Genomic DNA, 14,070 nt, shown 5'->3' on the forward strand with positions numbered 1-14,070 from the left:
TATATTAGTTTAAAAACAGATGTTTGCTATTTTTAAAAGCCAGCTACAAAGTCTCCTTAACCACCAAGGCAGGTCTCATCAGCCAGTGTGCAAGTTTATCCATCTGTAAATAGACTGGTTTTTCCTAGATTTCAATAGGTAAATAGGAAAAAATTCATCAATATTATATATAATAAGGAAGACTACCTAAACATTCAATGGGAAACAATTATTGTTAGTCTGAAGCAACATAATCACTGATTAAGAATTTCTCTGCCAGGATTATAATGTCTCATTTAGAGACAAAAAATTTTACAGATTATCAATATAATTAATTCTTATCAAAGTCTAAACATTAATGTGGAACATGATTCTACAAGTAGGTTTCATAAAAACATTTTGATAAATATTTCCACCTTCAAACTTTGGACAACAAACCCATTAATCGTATTGCTTCTGTTTAAGCCCAAGATGCATCTGAAAATCTTAGAAGGCTTCTAACTCTCTAACTAGTGGATTTGTTCAATAGCTGTTATAGATGAGACTGATATTTCTATACTTACCATGTGACTTGCTCTTAAATGTCACATTAACAAAAACTGAAGTCCATGGTTTCAGTTCACACATTCACACCAACAACTGATAATTGTCAGTCTTTTAATTTATTGCCACTCTAGTAGCTGTGCAGTGGTATATCACTGTGATTTTGAAGTACATTTCCTTATGACTAATGATCCTATCTATTCACGTACTGATTATTGGTCACTCATATATCTTTTTTAGTGAAATGTATATTCAAACCAATTTTAAAATGTAGTTTGCTAAGTCCTTTATCAGACAGCAATCTGCAGATACCCTTACACTAGCACCATACTGTCTTGATTACTTTATATTAGGTTTGAAACCAAGAAGTTCTGCTTTTTTCTTATTCTGCAAAATCCTAGGTCCTTTGCATTTCTATGTAAGTTTTAGAATTAAACCTACATAATTTTTTTAAACTGATATGGCTTGACTGAAATCTATAAAATCTATAATAAGTCAATTTGTTCTTGTGGTTTTATTTTGTTTTTTAGGAGCTTGTCTGCCTTCATCTGTGAAATCAGTCTCCCCTGCGGTGTGAACCTGATGATGATCCTGCTCACGTTTTGTTTCTAAACTCTTACATTTTAGCTTAGTTTCCTAGAGGTTATTTCAGGGTCCATATAACTTAGTAGACAGCCAATAATTGGTCAGAGTTTGTGCTCAAACACCTTGAGACTGTAAAACTTTCACCCTTTGTCAATGGGTCTGTGTGTGGAACAGGGAACACTTTCAAAACCCAGGGAATTTTCAATTCAGCCCCAAATTTTACTTCCTGCTAGGCCCTCCAGAAACTTCTATTCACGTGTGCAAAGTCTCCCAGTAAGTTAAGGATGTGTGAACAGCCTGAGTCTTTCTGGATCTTCTCTGAACATGTGCTATTCTCCTGGGCCTGGTGCACCTAGGCCTTCTGTCTCTCTTGCCCTTACACACGGCCTCCAAGTCAGTCAGGCATGCGCGGAGAACGTATCTAGTGCCTTCAAGGCTCTCATCCACAGATTTCCTGTCAAGTATTTGGTTAGCTTGTTGGTCAGAAGTTCACCCCAAGCAGGGCTTTACCTCAGGCTACCAAGTCTGTGGACTTACTCTCCCCGTTTTTTCCAACTGAGTTTGCTATTTTTTTCCATGAACAGCGCTTAACATGGTGTGTTTGCTCTCCAAATCAAGTCAGCCCCCTCCAGCAGCAAAGCTGTTGATTTTTATGTCCACCTCCACCTATACCGTTCCAGCCGAGCAGGAAAGCAGGAGGGGGGACTATTCTTAACCATGGCTCGGCAGTTCTTCATGAATAAATGCATCTCAACTTGTTATTTGCCTTGAGTTGATCTGCCAAGACCTGAAAAGGTTTTTGACAATTTTGTCTAGTTTTACAGTTATTTTTAGGGAGAGATTTGCCAACCTCTTCACTCTGCCATCATGAAGTCCACTTTTATTTAGCACCACACTGTAAACAACTGAGCTAACCAACCGATAAGAATTCACTTTGTGTAAACATGTTGTCTTCTAGGTAGCCCTGGGGGCACAATGATTAAGCGCTCAGCTGCTAACCAAAAGGTCCACAGTTCAAACCCACCAGCTGCTCCATAGAAAAAAGATGTAAGCAATCTGCTTCCGTAAAGATTATAGTCTTGGAAGCCCTATGGAGCAGTTCTGCTCTGTTCTATAGGGTCACTACGAGTCGGAATCAACTCAATGGCTATGGGTTATTTGTCTTCTTCTTAGGAAACCTAATGATATAACTTATCTAATAAATAAGTCTTTGAATTTTAATTTTGCTCTTAGTTATGAATGACTTTGCTCACCTTAGTAAACTCTCTTAATTTCTTGATTTATGATAAATTAATCACTGGAAACCATGATAATTATTTGATAACTGATAAGGTCCTAGCAAAATACTTGAAAATCATTAAATTATTTAACAACCATAAATAACCATTAAAAAGAAAAGTGAAGGAACTTTTCACAATGGCATACTTACAGAATTCTTTAAGCAATCATCATCCACATCAAAATTTGATGTATCTGTTGGACTACTAACTTCTGGAATATAAGGAGCTTCACAGTTTTGAATATTATCCCAGTCAATGCCACTGAAAAATGGATGTTTCTTAAAGTCTTCAATTCCATTTTGACCGAGTCTATGTTCTCTGCTACAAATGAGCCTTCGGATAAGATCTTTAGCATTTTCTGACACATCAGTCACTTGAGCTGGAAACTGAAACCTCTCCTACACAAAATAATAAAAACAAGTATAAGTCAGTATTTAACTTACTGAGTAGTTTGACTGACTTGTTTGTTTCTTAAAAACACATTTTCTTTTATAAATACCTAGTAAGTGTTTACTGGTACAAAGCACTGATACTAAAGGAGATACAGGAATAAATGAGAATAGATCATTTTCTTAAAATAAACTTTTGATTTCAGGTATGATTAAATTCACATATATGCATAACTAATTTTATATCATACATATAATACATTGTATTATAACACACAGAGATTAAATCAAATGCTTAAAAAACCTCAACTGCTATCAGATTGAAGAGGAACAGATTAAAACTAATGGGATTTAATTCACTATGTCAACAGAGTGTAGATGATCAATAATCTTCATATAATTCATAACACTAATGACTGATACTGTTTTTAATAGTTAACTTTTTTGATAATTTAATATGTATCTGAACTATTTGAAGTGCTTTACATGTTTAACTAGTTTAATATTTCCAACAATCCTCTAAGGTGTGTACTATTATTATTGCAATTTTGTAGAAGAGGAAACAAAGGCAAAGAGAATTCAACTAATTCGCTCAAGGACACACAACTAGTTAAGTGGTAGAGCTGGGATCTGAACTGAGGCTGTCTGACTCCAGAATCTGTGCTCTTAACTACCATTTATACTACAATGATTTCTTTCTGAAATGCTGTATGTGCTGTTTACAACTTTGCAGCTGATGCTTGTCTTTCAACACTTTATAAATATTTAGAGCACTGTCTTTAGCCAGGTAGAAGAACCCTTAAAAGACTTTATATAATTGACATATATATATATATAAAGCAACTAACACAAATGTGTCATGAAATAACAAGTTAACAAGATTAATTATCATTCCACTTATGGGGTACTCCTATTCATATTCCAAATTTTTGCAATTGATCACAATCTTCTTAAGCTGATCAATCAAATTATCTTATTATGAACAATCTATTTCACTTGGTACCAAACGGATTGAAGTTTCATTTAATCATTTCCTGTGGTGCACTTGGATCGTTGCCAATGTTTTGCAATCATATATAGTATTAAAATAGGTATCGTTGTATATACATCTCTATTTTATTGAATATTTCCTTAGGGCAGATTCTTAGAACTGAAGTTCCTCAATCAAAAGTTCTATTTTTATAAGGCTATAGATACATACTTGAAACATTATTAACAGAAAGATCACACGAAATTATGTTCCTATCAGCAATATCTAAAAATTCTTATCTTACTGCACTACTTTCAGCATTAAATACTATTTTTCTTTTCATTTTTGCCAACTTGACAAGAAAAAAGGATATCTCATTCTTAATTTGCATTTCATTTATTATTACTAGGGTTGAGGATTTTTTCACTTATATTCTAGTAGGCATGATTACACATTTACCATGATAATTAAAGTTTCTTTAAGTTGCCTATGATATCTGCCAATTTTTCTACTGGACAGATCATTAAATTTCCTATTTATTACTATCTCTGATAAAATACAAGAGAAAGAATAATTTCGTGCATAAAAAATTCATGGATTTTGATTATTCATGTTTAGTCATGCCATAGCATAGATATGTGAATGTTCATTGTTTTTAGAAAAATATTTTCTCATTATACCCAAACCCAGTGCCATCGAGTCGATAGCGACCCTATAGATTATCACATCTAATTTATTTTATGTATTATTTATCACAGTAATTTGAAAAAAGTAAGATATACTAACTTTGTGATTCATGATTTTTCCATACGTCTCCACCAGAGATTCTGCATAAAATGGTGTTTCTCCATAAAGCATTTCATACATACAGACCCCCAAAGACCACCAATCACACTCAGGTCCATATCTGCCTTTTCCATCTTCCATGGCTTGAAGGATTTCAGGAGAGATATAATCTGGGGTTCCAACAGCTACTGAGGACTGGACCTGAAGAAATTCACATTTTTAGTAACATACTGCAATATTTTAAAAATAAAATTTTAAAATTAAAAAACAGTTATATGTACTTAGATATACAGTAGATATCATTATGTCATAACGACATTTTTGTAGTTATCTGAATTTAATTCCCTTGCGGTTAAGAACTCGGCTGTTAACCAAGATGTTGGCAGTTTGAATCTACCAGCCACTAGGTGGAAACCTTATGGGGCAGGTTCTACTCTGTCCTACAATTTAGAGTCAGAATTGACTCAATGGCAATGGGTTTGGGTTTGGTTTTGTCCATACAAGTTAAATTTTATATAATCTTCACATTTTCCAGATTTTGTATTATTATAGAACTTTTATCCTACTGTGACTTAATTGCAGATATCTAGGGAAGCAATTTGACTTAAACCACAGAGCTATGAACAACAAATTAAACATTTGGTTTAGAACGTTTTGATTAATGATATTTATCTGTCCCACTTATACATATGAACAAATGGAACTGTAGAAAATTTACAATTAGTTAGGGAAAAAAAAAAAATTCCTGAAATGTAGGCCAATATGTATGAGAAGTCTTGAGATAATTTTAAAACACTTAAAAAACTAAGAAAATAACAACAATGTCTCACAAACTACTTGTTAATAAAAAATTACAAAAGTGGGAAAAGTGCATCCTTCAAAAAATAAAATTCTAAAAAAGAAAGACAGGTGAGAACACAAATATGGCAGGTTAGATATAAGTTAGAGATTAGGTAGCTAAAACAGATCCTGGACATATATCTTATAAGTACTCTGAAATAAAAGGAAATGAGCTCTTTATATGTTTTAAAAGAACATATCAAAGAAATAAACATGCTTAAGGTACTATATCAAATAATGGTTAATACTCCAGATTTTCTAGACAAAATTGCCATTTTTAATAATCATTAGAATAGACTTCCTGCTTGGCAATACTGAAAATGAGTAAGTTAAAAAACCTCTTCCATTTCAAACTCTTAAAAATGCTAGAATAAATATAACAATCATTCTTATAAATACATAAAGGAATTTTTAAGAAAAGAGAAATTCTTGAGGGGCAGTAATCAAGAAATGGTTGAGACTCAGGCTGAAATGCACTAGAGCTACAGGTGGGTTGGAGAATCGCTGGTCTTCATTTTCCAAGTGTTTGGATTTTAAAACACACATGGGAACAAATCAAAGGACCTTGAACTTATATGAGGTGGGAGGCTTAAACCAACAGACTCCCCCAGATAACCTTTACCAAAAGGGTGTATTTTAAATGAAAAGATGAACTATAAATATCCGCCACCCTACAGAGAAAGACAGAAGATATTTTGTGTATCCTGACTTGCTGCTGTGTGAAAAAAAAAAAAAAAATTCCTCCCATAGGAATCCATACTTTAGGTCATATAGTCCTACAGTTTGGGATTTTAATTCACACTGCTTCTGTGGTCCAGAAATTCTCAACCCAAGAAATTGACATAAATACTGGTGCCAGGTTAGTTGCCTCTAGGATGCCTGGCAAAACGAATTCAAATCTACACAGGATTTTCACACATAAAACTGTACTGAAGTTGGGTTTACGATCCAGTTATATAAACCAAATGAAGAAACAGTTCATTATGAACGAGAGTCATAAAATCCAACAAAATGTATAGTTAGACCCTTAGCAATTGCCAGATACACTCTATAAAATAAGTATGTTTAAAATGAATGTTACTGTTAGCGGCCCCAGACTCATGGCGACCCCATGCACAATGGAATAAAACACCACCTGGTCCTACACCATCCCCATGATCAGTTGCTCATGAGACCATTGTGATCCATGGGGTTCTCACTGACTGATTTTCAGAAGCAGATTGCCAGGCCTTGCTTCCTGGCTCATCTTAGTCTGGAAGCTCTGCTGAAACCTGCTCAACATCATATTAAAACAAAAGCCTCCACTACCAGACGTGCAGTGGCTGCACATGAAGTGCACTGACTGGGAATCAAGCCTGGCTCTCCTGTATGGAAGGAGAGAATGCTACCACTGAACAACCAATGCTCCCATAAAATGATTGAAGACATTTAAAAAAAAATCAAACAAAAGGGAAAGAAAAGGAGTTTTTAGAAAAATCAAGCAGAAATAGTAGAAATGAAAAAACAAATCAGTGAAATAAAAAAATACAGTAAATAGGCAAGAGCAAATTAGACATGGCTGAAGAAAATAATAAACTTGAAGAAGAGCTGAAGGAATTAATCACCATCCAATATGAAGAGATAAACAGATGGAAAATATAAAAGGAAAGTCAAGAGACATGGATGCTAGAATGAACAGATTCAATTTATGCATAATACAAAAGAAGGAGAGACTAGAGAACAGCAATATTATAAGAGACAAACCTTAAATTTTTTCAAGAATGAGGTAAAATAGGAATCCTTGCATGAGGGAAGGGCATTAAGTCCTGAGAAAAATAAATAAAAACAGATCCACTCCTATACATATTGTATTTAAACTGTAAAGCAACAAAGGCAAAAAGATCTTAAAAACAGTACAGAACAAAGAAAGATTACATACCAAGGAATGACAATTAGACTGACAGCTTAGTTATTAATAGCAATAACACAAGCCAGAAGAACATGAATTGAATCCTCAAAGTGATGAGACAAAATAATTGCCAGTATAGTATTCTCTACCCACCTAAACTATCATACCGGATAGAGAGCTAAATAAAGATATTTTCAGACCAAGACTGAGAGCTACCACTTACAAACCCTAAACCAAACCCCTTTGCCGTCAAGTTGATTCCGACTCATAGAGACCCTATAAACCTTGTCAAATGAACTTCTAAAGGATATACTTTAGAAAATAAGAAATTAAACTCAGATGGAAGAATGTCACACTAGAATCAATTGTGAACAAACACATCAAAAAAACACTTTAACATTATTTAACTGGATAAAATGATGATGATGACAATGTTGAGAACAACTACTTGGGGTAGAAAAAGAAGCTGAAACTAAAATACTAAAAATAATAACCTGTTAGCTGAAGGGAGTTATTAGGGTTAAAGGGTTCTAAATTTCTTGTCTTGATTGGGAACATGGTGAAGCACCTGACTAATTTCAGACTATGATAAAGCCTGTATGTTAAAATTTTAAAGAAAACCACTAGAATATCTGAAATAGAACGTATAAATTCCAAAGAAGTAAAGAAAAAGAGAAAAATAAACTAAAGTTGATCAAACCAACAGTAGACAGGAAAGAAGAAGGGAAAAAAGCATGCATTCAAACAAATAAAACCTATAGTAAACAGCCCAAGATATGAGTGAAATAAATAAAAATACACTTATAATCACAAAATTTATAAACAGATTAAATTCACCTGTGAAAAGACAACTGTCACACTGGATAAAAAACAAAACCAAAGTAAAGATATAAAATCAAAATTCAGCAATAATCTGTTTCAAAGGGATGCACCTAAAATATAAGGACACAGAAAAGTTTTGAAAGTAAAGGTATGAAAAAGATATGTCAGATATACATTTAACAAAAGTTAAAAAACTACAGTAGTATCAGTCAGAATAGATTCTAAGGCCAAAATCATTATTAAGATTTTTAAAAATTCATCAATATAATGATAAAATACCCTGGAAGAAATAGTAATTCTAAATAATTTGTACCTAACAACATAGCCACAAAAGAGCTGTGCAAAATATTGACAAATGACAAGAAGAAATTAATAAATCCACCATCATAATAAGTATTTTTAAAATACACTTATAAATAACAGGTACTAGATCAAAGAGAAACATAAAACTGATAAGAATATAAAAAAATTGAACAGCAAAATTAACAAGTTTAATCTTATGAACTTATATATAGAAAGCTGCATCCCAAAGTTAGAGAAAATGTATTTTTTGCAAACATGATTATTAAAATTAGCCCACTAGAAAGTCACAAAGAAAACCTCAACTAATGCCAAAAAAAAAACTGATATCAAATAGACCCATTCTTCAGTAAAATAAAGCTAGAAATCAATAACCAAATAAGTAACCAAAAAATTAAAACAAATAACATACTATGGAAATTAAAATGCACACCTCTAGATAATTAATGGCCCACAGGATAATTCTAACTGAATTTGTAAAATATTTAGAATTCAACAATAGTAAAATACTACATACCAAAATTTATGAGGGAAAAGAGAAGCACAAATAAACAATGTTGGAAATAAAAAGGGGACAAAACTACACATGTAAAATAGATTTTAAAACTAGGAAAAGAGTAGTATGAACAACTTTATACTATAAACTTGAAAATTAAGAGAAAACAGACAATTTCATAGGAAAAAAAATATAACTTACCAAAACTGACTCAGGAAGAAATAGAAAACCAAAGAGACCTATAACCATTAAAAAATTTGAATCAATAGTATAAAATCTACCCAAAAAACAAACAGAAGAAAACAAAACAACAAAATCCCACCAATGCTTGAGAAGATTTTAAAAGTGAGTTCTACTAATTATATAAAAAACCAATAACCCCAGTCTTATATAAACTACTCTATAGCCAAAATGGGCAAACGGAGCAAAAATGGCTCCCCAGTTCTTTTTATGAAGTTAATATAACCTAGACACAAAAATAAGACAAGCACAATTTGAGAAAGAAAATTTTGCTCCAATTTCTGGTACAAACAATCTCAGGTACGAATCCTATATAAAATATTAGCAAAGTATATCTAGCAATTTCTTAAATCTATATTAATAAAACAACATGATCAAGTTCTGTTTACCTGAATGGATGGTTTAACATTGAAAATCTATGTCATTTTTCAGATTAACAGATTAAAAGAAAAAAGGAAAAAAAACAAAACGAAACTAACATCATCTCAATAAATGCAGAAAAATCATTCGGTTACAACAACTACCACAACAAACTCTTAGCAAATTAGAAACAGAAGGAAATTTCTGTAATTGAATAAAGGATTCAGCAAACATCATACTTAATTTGAGACAACAGAAACAACTCTATTAAAACCAGAATCAAAGAAAAGATTTTCCCCAACACCTTGTCTATTTAACATTGTAGTGAAGGTCATAAACTGCATTGTAAGAGAAAAGAAACAGCGTATAAAGATTGGAAAGGGAAAAAAAAAAAAGGTGATTATTATTTGCAGATTATACGATCATCTATTTAGAAAACCTAGAAGAATCTACACTCAACTTATTTGAACTAATACAAAAATTTAGCAAGGTTGCTAGATTCAAGATAACTATACAAAAATCAGTTGTGCTGCTAAAGAACAGCAACAAGCTATTAAACTTCGAATTTAAACAAGTTATTTACAATAGCAATAAAATTCATAATGTGCCTAGGAACAAATATAGGCAATAGCCTACTACTAAAAATTTAAAACTTTATTAATAGGCATAAAACCTGTTAGCCCTGTTGCTGTCGAATTGATTCCAACCCATAGTGACCCTATAGGACAGGGCAGAACTGCCCCATAAAGTTTCCAAGGAGCGCTTGGTGGATTCAAACTGCTGACCTCTTGGTTAGCAGCCATGGCTCTTAAACACTACACCACCAGGGTTTCCAATAGGCATAAAAGAAAATCTTAAATCAATGGATAAATAATATTCTCCACTGGAGAACAGGAAGATCCCATGCTGTAGGCATAAATTTCCTCCAAATTAATCTCTAAATTCTATACAGGTGTGTCAGCTTCTAGCGGTAGTGATTTGGAGGTAGGAAGGTTTAGGGCAAAGGAAGGCTGGCTGTTGTCATAAGTCTTTCTAAAATATGCATACCTATGGCTTTGATAAAAAATAAAAATTAAAGCAAATAAAAAGGTTTTTAAATTGTATTTTTTAAAAGGGAGGACTAACATGCTAGTATGGTTAAGACAATTATTTTGAAATCATCAATTAACGTGCTAGAAACAAAAGTTAAAACATTATCCTATTGTTAAGCAAAACATGAACGAATGACTGGGCAAACACACCGGGCTTTCAGAAACAAATTTTACTGGGGAAAACTCATACAGACACAAACAGTACTCACTGCATTCTGAAATGCACAGAGCTGTAAAAGGCTGGACATCAGGCTCCAGGACAGGGACCCCAGTTTTGAGACTAACATGTATAGGTGCATGACTGGGTAAAAACTAGCTCCTCCTCTGGAGTCCTTTTTCAGAGTAGCTCTCTTCTCTGTGGAATTGTATCTCACAACTTCAGATACCACAGCCTCCCTGACTTCAATCTGTGCTTTCTCAATGCAGCACAATCAACATGCTATTTCTCCCTTCTCATGTTACACCTGGCACTACCCACTTCCCACTGTATGCTTCACACATGCAGTTATCCTACCCAAAAAAACCAATGCCATTGAGTCAATTCCAACTCATAGTGACCCTATAGGACAGAGTAGAACCGCCCCATAGAGTTTCCAAGGAGGGCCTGGTGGACTTGAACTGCCGACCCTTTGGTTCGCAGCCGTAGCACTTAACCACTACACCGCCAGGGCCTGCAGCACTGTAATTCCATATACCCATCCTCCATTCTTTGTGTGACTTCTGTCATACCTTTTTACTTCTAAATAAACCCCACATTACCAGTCAGATGCCTTTTATGTAAATTTTAAAAGACAATATAGTCTTCTTTATCCTCTTATTTATCATATAAATTTACTTATTAATTCCTATATACCAACCAAGTATCCAAATGGTATCATTTCCTTTGCTATAAAGGACATTCTTTAGCATCCAGACTTGCTGGAGATAAATTCTCCCAATTTTTATTTATCTACAAGTATATTTAATTCACCCTCAATTCTGAAAGATATTTCTGGTTGATACAGAATTCTAGGTTTACAGATTTTTCTTCCTTTAAAAACTTTAAAGATACCATTCCATGGTTTCAGATCAGAACTCAGTGGTTGTTCTTATCATTTTTCCCTATATGCAATGTGTCCTTTGTTTTATTTATATGGAGGCGCCATATAGACATTAGCCCTCTCTCTGTACAGCACACTCCTCTACAGTGCCAAGCTTTGAAGATTCCAGCTGCTTCAGCTAACCCAAATTCTGATCTCTTTCTCCTCAGCTCTGTAAGACTGGTATACTCTGCTCTAACTTCAGTTTTCTGTACCACAGTGAAGAAACTGTCCCAATTAAGGGCAATTGTGAGACATAACCTCATGAACTGATTTCTCTCAGAAATCACAGTCTTGTGCTGTTTATTGTTTACTTCCTGAAAACAGTTGTCTCAATATTGTGTCCAGTTTTACAGTTGTTTATAATGGGAGGGCTAATTTGGTACCAATTACTCCCTTCATCATGGCCAGATGCAAAAGTCACATAATTCTTTTTAAAGAAGCTAGGTCCTTAGGATGAATTTTCAGAAGTGAAATTACTGGTCCCAAGTAATGTGACATTTTCATGGCTTTTGAAATGTATTATACTAAACTGATCTTCAAAGATTTCTGCCAATTAAACTGATATATATTCGAAATTCTACAATATAGCCAGGAAACTGAAATACAAAACACAAACAAACACACAAAAATACCAGGGAGTAAAATCTGGTCATATAAACTTCTGAGTGAAGGAAAACAAATGAAGGGCTTAGGGTTAGCAAAAGTTCAGCAAGTGGGAACATGAAACTGAACCAATCTAGGGGACTTCCTAAAAAAAAAAAAAAAAAGGATACATTTGTTGAGCACTGACCCTCAGAACAACTAGACAACTAGGGAAAAAAGGAAAAAAACTGAGGGATGGGTTTCATTTTCATTCGCCTTGTGTGATTTATTTTCTTCACCTCTCTAGAAACCTAAAAATATCTCAAGTATGATAATAAATAGATAACAGCTAAAGGAAAACCAAAGGGTCTCACAAAAGGGACATTGTATCAATCTTAAGATCACTAATATAAGCAGTTGAAAATGGCATATGACTTTATAGGCAAGCCCTATTATGAACAAGTATGCCTAAATTTCTTTGTGGAAGGCAGCAGAGCATAGACAGACAAATGGATGGATGGATGGATAATATAAGTAGGTGGTTTCTGAAATAGACAAAAAAGACAAGTAGGATGGGAAATGTCTGTGGATAAAATAATTTAAGATTTTCCTCTATTTACCGTTCCATCTTCCATCAGCTTCAGACAAGAACCAAAATCTGCTAACCGGATATGTCCATTCATATCCATCAATATATTGTCAGGTTTAATGTCCCTGCAAAAAATAAATATATTCTATTTTTAGCTGGAAGAAACAAACATAATAAGTTACTTGGCAAGATAATCTTTTTGTATCAAAATTTTTATTTGTTTTAAAATTACTACTGTAAGAACATTGATTTGACTACCCTCTGTTCAAATCCTGGCTCAGGTTCATATTAAAACTTCCTTGAACACACATACATCAGTATTCTCTTGAACATAAAATGTACTGTGGTAATTTTTATTCAGGTTATAATATTACCATATCCCTTTAGATTTACACAAGTCCCAACACGACTATGACAGGCCTACTTTGTGCGTACAAAGAAGGGCTGTAATTACCTGATGCCCAGAAAAGACACTATCTTCTAGACCCTAAAATTGGACAGATAAAAAATGTATTTCCAGGACCCTAAATATAAATGCAGATCAACAAATTCTCAAGTACTGCAGGCAATAACAACACAAATGAATTGCTTCAAAAAGTAGATTTTAGGAAACAACCATTACAACTGCCTGATAAATGATATATATTACATAAAGCTTTCACTGTAGATGTTAACCCTCTAAGAAAACGATGGCTTGTAAGATAACCAAACCTAGATAATAACAAAGTGAATCATATCAATTTTTACATTTGCATAATAAAAAAACTGCAAACCAAGAGTCCCTGGGTGGTGCAAACACCCTCAGCTGCTAACTCAAAGGTTCGAGATTTGAGTCCACCCAGAGGCACCTCGGAAGAAGGGGATGGTGATTTACTTCCAAAAAATCAGCCACTGAAAACTCTAAGGAGCATTGCTCTACTCTGACACACATGGAGTAGCCATAAGTCTGAATCAACTCAGCTGCAACTGGTTTTTATTTTATTGTAACCTTTGGAAAAATCATACATAAAATGATTTATAAATAAGATTCTCAGGGACCCAGCAGTATAGAGCTTCCAATCACCTTCTAAAGACTATAATTCTGAACGAGAGACTGTTGTTGCTGTTAGGTGCCATCGAGTCAGCTCTGACTCATAGCTACCCCATGCACAACAGAACGAAACACTGCCCGGTCCTGTGCCACCCTCACAATTTTTGCTACGCTTGAGCCCATTGTTGCAGCCACTGTGTCAATCCATCTCGATGATG

The 14,070-nt window shown here is 33.9% G+C and overlaps 1 protein-coding gene across 11 annotated transcripts in view; it reads right to left on the reverse strand.

Annotated features, from left to right (window-relative positions):
- Positions 1-14,070, reverse strand: part of CDC42BPA (CDC42 binding protein kinase alpha) — a 345,992-nt gene that overhangs the window by 175,945 nt on the left and 155,977 nt on the right. For all 11 annotated transcript variants that reach the window (XM_049868072.1, XM_049868063.1, XM_049868062.1 and 8 more), the window contains exons 6-8: positions 12,854-12,947; positions 4,533-4,733; positions 2,537-2,785 (exon numbers count right to left, since the gene is read on the reverse strand). In XM_049868072.1, coding sequence (XP_049724029.1) covers positions 2,537-2,785; positions 4,533-4,733; positions 12,854-12,947 — 544 coding nt within the window. The remainder of the gene's footprint in view (positions 1-2,536; positions 2,786-4,532; positions 4,734-12,853; positions 12,948-14,070) is intronic.

Source organism: Elephas maximus, chromosome 24 (assembly GCF_024166365.1).
Source record: "Elephas maximus indicus isolate mEleMax1 chromosome 24, mEleMax1 primary haplotype, whole genome shotgun sequence".
In the NCBI taxonomy this organism is placed as follows: Eukaryota; Metazoa; Chordata; class Mammalia; order Proboscidea; family Elephantidae; genus Elephas; species Elephas maximus.